Source organism: Diadema antillarum, unplaced genomic scaffold (genome assembly GCF_040938485.1).
Source record: "Diadema antillarum isolate AM-2024a unplaced genomic scaffold, OU_Dant_1.0 seq00000768_RagTag, whole genome shotgun sequence".
Taxonomy (NCBI): Eukaryota; Metazoa; Echinodermata; class Echinoidea; order Diadematoida; family Diadematidae; genus Diadema; species Diadema antillarum.
Window position 1 is genome coordinate 669027 of NW_027271658.1, and position 12848 is coordinate 681874.

General features: G+C 38.3%; 1 protein-coding gene across 1 annotated transcript; it reads right to left on the reverse strand.

Moving 5' to 3' along the window:
* Positions 1-5455: 5455 nt before the first annotated feature.
* LOC139738803 (uncharacterized) lies at positions 5456-9831 on the reverse strand. The gene is made up of 4 exons (XM_071649441.1): positions 8975-9831; positions 8363-8438; positions 7322-7502; positions 5456-6147 (listed from the first exon to the last, which is right to left on the reverse strand). The coding sequence occupies exons 1-4, from the start codon at positions 9344-9346 to the stop codon at positions 6036-6038; spliced, it is 741 nt and encodes a 246-aa protein (XP_071505542.1). The 5' UTR covers positions 9347-9831; the 3' UTR covers positions 5456-6035.
* Positions 9832-12848: the final 3017 nt, after the last annotated feature.

Here is a 12848-nt window from a genome sequence, read left to right on the forward strand (position 1 = left end):
TTGACCTCTGACCCATGACTATTGACCCATGACCCCTAAATTCCCTAGATAATCCCTGCCAGTCAGTACATGTGTATATACCAAGTTCAATGAAGACAGGCCAACATTGAACCATTTGTGAGAAAAGTGAAATTGTAACATTTTCACCTAATCTTTGACCTTTTGACTTTTGACCATATGACATGAAACTCCCTCTGGAGAATCTTTATGCAGTAGATATGTCTACACTAAGTTTCAAGAAAATACCTTTGGGCATTGCATGGATATGGGGAAATAGCAACATTTTTAGCATTTGACCTTGACCTTTTGACGTTTGACCTCTTGCCAATGTCACTAAAATCTACTTAACTAATTGCCATATCATACATCATCCTTGGACCAAGTTTGGTGAAAGCTGCTTCATCCAGTTTTGAGTTATCACGTAAAAAGTTAAATTTTAGGATTTGACCTTTGACCTCTGTCCAATTTCACTCAAAAATTATTCAAGCAATTGTCCTACCATACATCATCCTTGGACAAAGTTTGGTGACATTTTCTTTATCCATCAGTTTTGAGTTATCACGCAAAAAGTTAAATTTTAGGATTTGACCTTGATCTTTGACCTTTGACCTCTGTCTGATTTCACTCATATATTAATCAAGTAACTGTCCTACCATACATCATCCTTGGACAAAGTTTGGTGAAATTTGCTTGACCCAGTCTTGAGTTATCGTGTAAACAGATATAATTTCATGACTTGACCTTGACTTTTGACCTTTGGCCGATTTCACCCAAAATCTAATCAAGTAATTACCTTATCATACTTTATACTTGGACCAAGTTTGGTAAAATTCCAGTAAATATTACTCAAGTTATCGTGTAAACGAATGCGGACGGACGTAAGGACGTACGTACGGACGGACGGACAACCCGAAAACATAATGCCTCTGGCACCACTTCGTGGCGGAGGCATAAAAAACAAGACAGATGGTCGCTAAGACAGGTGGTAAAGATGTTAATGGTTCGTGCGCAGCTTTGATTGAGAGTTTCTCTTCCATCTCTACATAATATAGGTGAGATGAATGGTTTGCACATTTCCCGGCGACGTTTTGCACATTTCCCGGCAAAATTGAACATTTGCACATTTCCCGGCGTCACGTTTGCACATTTCCCGTTGATGAAATTTAGAGATTTGCACATTTCCCGGCAAGACGTTTGCACATTTCCCGGCGTTTGCACATTTCCCGGCGAGACGTTTGCACATTTCCAGGCGTTTGCACATTTCCCGGCGTTTGCACATTTCACGGCTCCACAAGGTCATGGGCATAATGAGCCCAACAGGTAAAGGGAGGGGGATTAGAGCAGGAGGGTGGACAGACAAAAGGCAGAGGAGGGTCAGTGATGATCATGAGGATCAAGGGGGCAACCATTGAAGGAAAGGATGAATAGGGAGGCAACATCAAAGAAGATAAGGAACACCAGAAGGATAAAGAAAAGGAAAGAATGAACAAAGCAACAGTAAGGGGAAGGGGGGGGGGGGCTGAGCCCTAAAGGTGTACCAGGAGGAGGCAACAAAAGGAAGTAATCAAACATATCAAAGTATATATATATATATACACACAGTAATGACAACAATGACAATGAAATAACAGTAATGGAAATATATACATATATATATATATATATATATATATATATATATATATATATATAATATATATATATATATATATTGATAAAAGAAATAAAATAAAGCACATGTGAAAAACTAGGAGAGAGAAAATTGTATACATGTATGTAGATAAACAGGCAGGGCACAATAAGCACAAGTATGTATAAACAAACAAACCTAGTGTGTGTATGTGTAGGTAGAAAAAGGCTGCACTGTAAAAAATTTACTGTAGTTTTTACAGTAAATTGCTGGCAACTCTGCTGCACAGTAATTTACTGTAATTTTCATCTTACAGTAAGCTGCTGTAACTTTGTCGTACGGTAAATTACTGTAAATTTCTAATATCTACAGGGAGATACTGTACAATTTACTGTATCTTGCTGTAAAATTTAAAACTTTTGTAATGGTAGCTACTGTAAATTTTGGTTAAATTACAGTAATGTATTGTAATTTTTTTGGTTACATTACAGTGATACTGTACACTTCCTACAGTAAATTGCTGTAAACCTGCCCAATTTACCCCATATACTGTACACTTTCCACAGTAAATTACGGTAAATTTACCCAATTTACAGTGAAATACCATTTAAATTAAAGTATTGTTTTAAAGTAATTGACACAAAAATACACTGAAGTACAACATTTGCATGAAACTGGGGAAAGTCTTTATTGCATAAACACACAACACAACAATATCCTATTTCCAAACAAAAACAAAATCCAGATAAATAATGCCTCCGGCCACTTCGTTGGCGGAGGCATAAAAATAGCATTTTTGAGCTTTATGTAGTGATTCAGAGCAAAAACTCTGATATCATGTATAAATTAGCATAATTAAAACAATAAAATCATTGAAGGAAATTAAATATACGATTTTGTAGATTATGACGCAGGCAACATGCATGCTGATTTGTGATCGCGCAATCCACAGCTAAGTTTGTAGGGGGCCCATAATGCCCCCCCCCCCCCCCCTCCCCACACACACACACAAGACTACAAATAGCCTGGCATTTTTGGGTTTAAATTGCTCCACTTAATGCAATCGTCACACCAAAAAGATTTGAGCTCAATCAGACTTCAGCAAATGTTGCCAACAAAAGGCTTAAATTAAGACTAGTGTTCAAAAGTTATTCCAATGACTAATTTTAGAGATTTGAAAATTAATCTGGGTTTCATTTTCTTTACCCACACTTTGTAATATACCGGTAACTACTAAATTTTGGTCAAAGTATTTTACATTTTTTTTTTTGACAGCATAATGGACAGATATCACAATGATTCCTTAATCTTAATACCTTAACCTTGGTGGGCTGGACAAGTTAGTCCTATAAATTGAATGTTTACAATGTTCCCAGCAAACAGCTTATCACAGTATTTGTCGATATCTTTATGAGCAAAGGCATACTATGCAGTGCAGTATACAACTCAGTTTTGAAATTCTTTACAATTGATCAACCAAAACAAGATGAATGCGACTGCATCTCCTATATGCCTCCTCTGAATAGATGGCTCAAATTGTACTTTGATTATTGTGATAACCAGAATAAAAACATACATATTAGTTGACCTCTTTGACAATGGACCTCACACCTTATAACCCCAAAGTCTGATCACTTTACATCCTCCTAGTCATGAGTACAAAATAGTTGAGGTATATGAATGTATGATAACAAAGCTAAAACAACCCAACAACTTCATATGTATAATGACATCAATGACCTCTTGACTTTGACCTCAGTGAACAAAAATCTAATCAGTTTGTCTCACTATGGTGATGAATAATACATGTTGTTCCAAGTTTTAAGTTCATGGCTCAAATTGTTCAAGAGTGTTGTTAACAATGCAAAAACCTGAATTTTCATGGTAAGTGACCTTTGGCCTACATTTGTCACAATCTAATCTGATTGTCTTCCTATGGTGATACATACATGTACTAGTACCAAGTACAAGTTTGAAGTTAATGGAACAAGTGGTTCTTGAGATATATGGGGTGTTGCAAGAAAGTTGCAATCAATTGCAAATAATTGCTAATTTTGAAACAACCATTCTGATTGGCTCAGGGTCTGCCCTATTAAGAAGACATGCATGCAACAATGATTTTGATTGGCCAGTGACAATCAGTTGCAATTAACTGCAACTTTCTTGCAACACTCCAATAGTGTAAACAAGGCAAAAAATCCTTCAATTTCAGAATTTACCTCTCTAACCTTTGACCTTTGACCTACATACCCAAGATCATCTACTTATGGCGATACATACTTACACAAAGTTTAAAGTTCATGCCTCAAATCGGTCTGGAGATATCGCATTAACAAGGCTAACGTCTACCAGCACAGCAACTGATGTCTGTGACCTTGACCTTCGACCTACATATCCCAAAATCTAATCATATCGTCTTCATATGGTGATACTTACCAGCATCATGTTTGAAATGGATTTTGAGTTATTGCAAGAACGAGGAAGCAGTGAAAGGTGAAAACTTTTTGCCACGACGACTTTATGTGACTTTTTTTCCACGCCACAATGTGATCACCCCCCCCTCCACTCCCCCCCCCCCCCCCCCCCCAAGGATCTAACAAGACTAAAAATTAACCCAGCTCTTTCAGGGTTAGCCTGTGCCTTTAAATTACCAATTACACATTAAATTGCCAAATAGACGAAATTGCATTCAGTAAAATCTTCCTAATACATGTACTGCAATACTAACCAGTGGGGCTGGCCGCCACAAGCTCTAGATTGCCAAAAAATCTTTGGACAAACGTGCTGTTATTTCAGAACTATATACACAATGTACATCACCGATATCATACATTACACAAAATGCTCCAAGTAAACAGCTTTACACTAGTGCTCTAATATCATACATGTATAAAACTTGATTGCAAAGAACTTCAAAATTTGTTTTCTCAGATGTTCATTCATGCATCAGATTTTGAACATGAATATATAACTCAAAGAACGAGGTATTATATGGCCAGTCAGGGCCATTGTTGTTTTTATAATGGCAGGACAGACAGACAACCAGAAAACATAATGCCTCTGGCACCAACTTTGGTAGGCGGAGGCATAAATATGTAGGGGGAGGGGGCTCTAGCTCGTCCCCGGCGACTACCCCCGAGACTACTACCCCTCAAACAACTACCCTACCCCAGGGTACATGTCCAAGGGATAGTTGTTTGGTGGTTAGTTGTCCTGGGGACAGTTGTCCTTGGGATAGTTGTCAGGGGCTGACTTTCCGGGGGGGGGGGGTGGTTTCCTGGAGGGTAGTTCACCGGGGCATACTTGTCTATTAGGTAGTTGTCCTAGAATCCCCTTTAAAGGGGGTACCCAATGCTGAAACAATCTTAGTTCATTTAAAAGATCATGATTTTGTTAGCAGAATATCACCTGCCTTAAGTTTTTTTTTTTTTTTAATCATGTTGCCAGAAAATCCCCAAAATATGGTAAGATTTCAGAATATTTTGGCCCCTCAGTTGTGTCCCAATTTCAGCTAGGTAACCACAATGATGTCAAAGTGGTTACCAAGGTTTGCGTATTGCAGATGTGTCGCGCCCTAGACTGTACAAAATGCTTTATACCTTGCGCACATTTCGCTAGAATTGGGCGACAACGTAACCACTTTGACGTCATTGTGGTTAACTAGCTGAAATTGGGACACAGCTGAGGGGCCAAACTATCCTGAAATCTTACCATAATTCAGGGTTTTTCTGGCAACACGAATTTTTAAAAAACTTTAGGCAGATGATTTTCTGCTAATAAAAACATGTTTTTTAAAATGAACTAACATTGTTTCAGCATTCGGTACCCCCTTTAATGAATGTGTGATGTATACAAAAGTATGAAGCAACAAGTCAACATGAATTTCTATAATTATAGGTCCTTTACAATGTGTATATTTCTACACATTCAAATTGAAAAAAGAAAAGGTCTAAAATTTGGACTTTGGAAGTAAAAAAAAATACTCAGAATCAGATTGTAATCTACACTTCTATGACAACACACAGGCATGTGTGTGATTGTTCATATAGGCATTTGAAATTCAGGATGACCTAACAACTGGCGAAATCCACATAAAATATACAGGTTTAAGCATTAAGCCCAGTGAAACTCAGCATATCGGCGTATGAACGACACTTATTTTGGGGTTGTACTGCTGCCTCTTAGATCCTCTGTACTTGGACCCATCAGGACTGATTCCAATTAAGTGTGCCAGCATTCATGCAGGCACTTGGTGGTAACGACACCCTAGGACTGGCTACATGCAGTAATAGGTGAAGCATAAAAGCACTGGAAGTCAGCAAATTGGCGTACGAATGACACTATTTTGGGTTGCAGTGCTGCCTCTGGCTACAGGAGTGTAGATTTCAATCTCTAGAGGTGAAGATTAAAGCCACTGGAAGTCAGCGAAGCGGCATACAAATGCCACTACTTTGGGGTTGCACTGTCTCTTACATCCGCCGCACTTGGATCCGTCCAGACTTATTCCAAGGAGATATCTGACAGAGAGAAAGAAAAAAAGATGGTAAGATATTACAAAAATAGATTAATTTCACAATTGAAATGATTTTTTAATTTTTTTGTTTGGCTTTATATAAATAATGGACTCATGATTAGCAAGCCTATACTGAAATTTATTAAACATTAATAATAGATTATACATTTTTTTTTGGCTAGTAAAGAGCCAAGCTCTTCTCTAAAGCAAAGGAGGCAAAAAAACAAACAAACAAACTATTAAAAAAAATTATAAACAAACGCAAACACAAACACAAACTAAAAAAAAACACCTTAGTATGCCTGATGTTTGTCGGCTAGTAGTTCATAGTTCTTGACATTCTGGAGTTTCACACAGCATTGCCCGAAGGTATGTTTACCTTCAAAATGTGACAGTTGTGAAGAAAATCTTATTTGCCTTACCAAAAACTTATGCTTATGCTTTTGTTTTCTAGGTCAAGTCCACAAGTGCATGTTGCTTACTCCACCAAGCATGATTTGGGCAGCAAAGTACATGAAACATATTTTGGAATTGTCTATTTTTCAAGAAAAAATGCTCTAGAATCAAAATGCCTTAAGTTCTGATAATTAATTATGTGGATGTCATATAAAACGGGAAGTGCTGATCTATCAAATACCTCAAACAATTCCAGATCACAATCAAAAGATCTAGAATGTTGCATTTTCTTAAAGCCACCCTGAATAAATCCCTTTCAATGAAAACAATATAATAACCAGATGGATTCTTGAATGGCAGGCAAAATTAATGCCTCCAACATTGCCATATCTGAATACACTGGACTTTTAATATTTTCAAAAACTTTGATAATCTAATCAGATTATCATTGCCATATGCATACATGAGTAAAGTTTTTAGTTGTTCTGTCAGTTGCTTCCTAAGTTATCACAAGAATGATGGTATTTTTCATGTATACAATAACCTCTATGACTTTTGACCACAAATGAGCCAAGTTTGAAGGGAAGCCACCAAAAGGGTCTTCAGCCATCGAGAGAATGAAAACAGGACAGATTAACGGACAACAACAACAACAACAAAATTAATCCCTCCGGCACCCACCTCCAGCAGGCTGCAGCATATTGACACATGATAAAGTACATTCAAAATAAAAAAAGAGCTCAGATATTCTATGCTCCTGATATTTTGCATGCCATTAGTACCTCTGAATGAATTCGAGTGTTGTGGATGCGGTGCTCTGATACTGCAAGTTCAGATTGTAGTATGAGGCAAACGGGAAGGATAACCCACAAATGAAGCCTGCTTCAGCTGATGTAGATTGACCAATAACACCATTTTCCACAAGAACTGTCCATCTGGATGTTGCTGAGGCAATGGGATCCCCTATCAAACAAAAATAAAGTTACAATTTAATCATTATGACCTTCATTTGGCTTAACTGATTTATGGTTTTGCTTCAGCTACACTGGCTGATGGGAACATCTCTGACACCTTTCACTATAGTAAAAGAGTAAAAAATATTGTATGAAACAAGGTTTCTGATTGGTCAGATTCGCGTGTCTTGCCATTGCGTAATTCATTATATGCCATTTTTTACACAAACTGCCATAAACAACGCTCGATAACGACAAAAATTAATCGATAATACAGAGTTCATTGCACTTTATCAATGAATGTTGCAATGTAGAGTTTGTGAGTTCCGATCCCAAAAGCAGTTTCCCATCTTACATGTATATAACGCATAGTACATGCTCATTTTCTTCAAATATACCGTATATATAGATGCACATATTATGGTACATATTCAACTCAAGAGCATGCACTATATGTATAATATTTTCTTCTCATTTTTGATAGACCAGATATGTTTTTTCCTTCCCCCCTCCAATCCAATACACATAGTGGAAATATCACAAGACAAGAGCACAGAGTGAAAAGTATAGATTGTTTTTTGCTCTTTTCTTCCTCTCTTGTTTTTACCATTTGGTTAGGATCATACAGTATTCACATGTCTCCTTGGTAAGTGATTGCATTGTACATTCAAATGATGTTACAGTTTGAAATGAATTAAAAACTGTAAAAGGCTGAAAGTACGATAACTACAAGTCTGGTTAAGAAGATGGACACATAATCTATACAGACATTAATCTACACCCAAAAGTGAAAATGTTTTTAATGTCCAATTATATCATTCTACAACGATTTTCAATCAAAATCTTTGGAAGTCTTAAATGATAACGCACCTTGGATGACAAGCTTCGGTGCTTCACATTCAGTTGCCTTGCTTGCTCTTTCGAATTCCTCAGCAGTAGCAGTTACCTGAAGATTAAGGGTGCATAAAGGAAAAGAATCATATGAAAATCAAGTGTTTATACCACAATTACACATTCGATTCAACTCTACACTATAGTGTCATTTAATTGATTTTGATTTAAATATAGCAGTCCCCAAATTTGAAGCTCCAATCCAATCTCAAATCAATTTTCAGTTGTTCATCAATGAACTTGCATAATACTTGCAGGGGGGGGGGGGAGATCTTTTTTTAGATGGGGTGTGCCAATGACTCACTCAACCCCCCACCAAAAAAAAAAAAAAAAAGTCTAAGGAACAGTTCCACAGAGAAAAGAATTTAAGGTTCTTGAGAACTAGTAGCAATTAAACACATTTAACCGGTTCAATCCTTCAATCCAATGCACTAGCTGGCACGATGAATTTTATAAAGAAAACATATTCACAAAGCGTAGAGTGATTGGCATGAAAGCAATAACCAAATGCTTAATTTTTGCACTCCAGACTAATATTGCAAAATATTTTTTGGGTACAGATAAGAATAAAATGTAATTATTAATTCTTACATCCCAGAGTAGGAAGAGTGCATCATCCTTCACTTTGAAGAAGCTCTGGAGACCTGTCAAGATGGCCCATGCGACCTGGTGCAAGTTGGGATCCCCTTCGCCATATACCGCTTCCACAATTTGTCGGGCATCGTTCTTATCGTCCCATTTCTCCTTCACTAGGAATTGAAGGATGGCTTGTCCTTTCTCTCTAAATGCGGTCAGAAGGGTGGAGGTAATATTGACACCAGTAAGGGTTGCAAAATGCTTATACTGAACATGGTAGGAAGGAAGAGATATGGCCACTGGTCCTTGATTCGGTGTACCATCTGTGGTGGTGGCCCATTGAACCTTTCTTTGTAGATAATATGTAATGGTCATTAAAGTCACCATTGAACCTTTCTTTGTAGATAATATGTAATGGTCATTAAAGTCACCAACATGTATTGCATCTTTCACCTCAATTTGAATCACATTGGACAGAGGGAAGCCTCCATTACGGCTCTGATGTTGGTGTCGTCGCTTTGTCGCTCAGCACGGTCTCTCCGCTGTGTTAGTGTGTACTTTGTGTGCGATACGTTTAAACTGACACTAGCATTTAGCAATCAAAATTTAGGCGAATGTGTATCCAACATGCACGTAACACTGAGATTTGATGCTAACTTCAGCATACAGCAGAGAGATCGTGTTGAGCGATGACACTGACAGAGAGTTCCCTCGGCCTCTGTCTCACTTGATTCAAATTGAGGTGAAAGATGCGATACATGTTGGTGATTACTCTCTGAAATTTTGAAGAAAATTCTTTCACGGATGCGGGCAGGATATGAAAGTGCATTAGCACCTTCTGTCTCTTCTGACAACTGTAACAGTGAATACTTGACCTAGTCCCACTCAGGCATGCATAGTCAGGAGTGACCAATTTCAGCGGTTATCTTAGAAGTTATCAGAACATACATAAAAATGTACATATGGGACTAGATTCTAAATGTAAACAAGCAATAAATGCACCTCTGTTAGTACTGCCGCTGTTTATTTTGACACCTCGGAAGGCATTGATATTAAATATGCTGTTAATCTTCGATCTGATTTAGCTGATAAAATATAGAATCATGTCATAGATAAAGAGTTATTTTATTAAATGATCTTTTACCATGGGCGAGGGGTCCATTCACTCACGTCGGATTTGTCCACACATACACATGAGCAGTACAGTGCATATATCATGGTAGGAAAAAAGAAAAAGAAAAAAAAAAGTTTGCGTTGTCTGTCGGGCTACCTGCGTTGCTGCGCCATACAAATAAAAACAGTCACTCCCTGCACTGACGCGACTGAATGGACCCATCTCCCTCGGTAAAAGATCAAATAAAATAACTCTTATGTGATTTTATATTTTATCAGCTAAATCAGATCGAAGATTAACAATATATATTTAATATCATCAATGCCTTCCGAGGTGTCAAAATAAGCAGCGGCAGTACTAACAGTTAGAGGTGCATTCATTACTTGTTTACATTCTAGTCCCATATGTGCATTTTTATGTATGTTCTGATAACTTCTAAGATAACCGCTGAAATCGTTTGCTCCTGACTATGCATGCCTGATTGGGACTGCATGAGTCAAGTATTCAGTGTTACAGTTGTCAGAAGAGACAGAAGGTGCTAATCAATGCAAATGAAGATAGATCTCAGCTCACACAGGCAGGCTGTACGCTAGCGTAGCGCGCTGTGAACAAAGGACGCCTAGAATAGCCAATCATTGTCATTGTCATTGTCATTGTCAGCCGGCGGCCAGCTAGGATAGCATGCAGTAAACTATAGACCATACACGTACAGTATGTAGTGCACAGTACTTGTACATGATACGCATTAGGATTTCTCTTCTTCTGATTAAGTCTGCCTCCTTCAATTGACTGTGGATTCTTGCAAACTAACTGTAGTGTTAGACCCTATGCATTTTAGTCTACTGCGAATGAAAAACCACACCCTGCGACGTGATACCAATAAAATGTTAAGAAGCACTTATAAGATAATTTCAACTTGTTCTAACATTCTATAGATAGATCTTGTGTTGAAATATTTGAGCATTCAAAACTAAGTTATTAAAGTCGTTCAGTCCAGTCCAGTCCAGTCGTCTCGTTCGAATCTGCATGGCATAGGCATAGTAATAGCCAGCCACACACATAAAACACCCCGCACACGTACACATCTTAGGTAGACAACACAACATACACATTAACACACACATCTTGCGTAGACAACACAGAAAGCGCGAAAAGTGAGTACGATGAATTGAATGTCAAATTTCCATGAAATATTACATAATATTGGAAAAATATAGACACAAAATTTCCAGATCTAAAAGATCCTTAGAAAAAACATCATCACCACTTACCAGGGAAATTTACACTTGCACTTGATTCTCGATGATTTCCACAGATAACTGGCAACTTATGTTCTCCTTCAGACACCCAACGTTTGCAGAGATTTATGTTCTGCGCTCGCGCATGGTGCGCATGCGCGTGTGACGTTGTGTATCCCAGAATGCACTTCGGGCGCTCTGTTACAGTAATTTACCGTAACATTTGTCTGCGAAAAGAACAGCACTAATGCTTCCAGGAAATTACCGTGAACCGCCTAAAAATACGGCAAATTGCTGTAAAATCGCTCCTACAGCATTTTACCGTTAAAAATTACTGTAAGCGAGCGAAGCGAGCGAGCTTGAAAATTTTGATATTCTACAGTTCCAAAACTGGAGTTTTAATTGTAGCTACATATTTCGCTTTGAAATAAATGGGGGCGCATCGGGCGCAACTGCTGGCAATTATTGGCAGCAACATTAGGAGAATGGCATAACGATTCAATGCGAGCGAGCAAAGCGAGCGAGCTTGAGAATTTTGACATTTTACAGTCCAAAAACTCCCGTTTGTAGCTATATTTTTCGCTGTGGAAATTAGGGGGGGGGGGCATCGGACGCAACTGCTGGCAATTACTGGCAGCAACATTAGGAGAATGGCATCACGATTCAATGCGAGCGAGCAAAGCGAGCGAGCTTGAGAATTTTGACATTTTACAGTCCCAGAAATCCCGTTTGTAGCTATATCTTTCGCTTTGGAAATTAAGGGAGGGGGGCATCGGACGCAACTGCTGGCAATTACTGTCAGCAACATTAGGAGAGTGGCATAACGATTCAATGCGAGCGAGCGAAGCGAGCGAGCTTTAAAATTTTGACATTTCACAGTCCCAAAACTCCCGTTTGTAGCTATATTTATCTTTCGCTTTGGAAATTAAGGGGTGGGGGCATCGGGCGCAACTACTGGCAATTACTGTCAGCAACATTAGGAGAATGGCATAACGATTCAATGCGAGCGAGCGAAGCGAGCGAGCTTGAAAATTTTGACATTCTAGAGTCCAACAACTGCCGTCGTAGCTATGTTTTTCGCTTTAGAAATTAAGGGGGAGGCGCACCGGGCTCAACTGCTGGATGCGAGCGAGCTTGAAAATTTTGACATTTTAGAGTCCAAAAACTGCCGTTTGTAGCCATATTTTTTCCCTTTTATTCATATATATACATATTTATTTTATTTTCTGTTTATTCATTTATTTTCATCATCATTATTACAATTTTTCTCTTTTTTTTTTTTTTTTTTTTTTGGGGGGGGGGGCTTTCTGGGGGCAAAAATGCGTTTTGCCCCCCCCCCCCCCACTTCTGGCGCCTATGCTTGTGGGTTGTATGACTCATGGGCTGTATGACTCGTGGGTGTCGGTCTCGTGACGTGCACCCAAATATTAGCCCAATATTTAAGTAAGAATAATTCATATTTCCCCAATGTTGGTTTAATCACCTAAAAGCTCAATTGGGCGATAATTGCCCAGAATGATAATTTTTTTTTTTTACC

Bases quoted from the DNA above. Each gene is read 5' to 3' on its own strand.
- LOC139738803 (XM_071649441.1), bottom strand. From the start codon at position 9,346: ATGGTGACTTTAATGACCATTACATATTATCTACAAAGAAAGGTTCAA. The intron at 7,503-8,362 runs GTGCGTTATCAT...TTTGTTTGATAG, and splicing joins ACCGAAGCTTGTCATCCAAG to GGGATCCCATTGCCTCAGCA. The intron at 6,148-7,321 runs GTACTAATGGCA...TCTCTCTGTCAG, and splicing joins ACACTCGAATTCATTCAGAG to ATATCTCCTTGGAATAAGTC.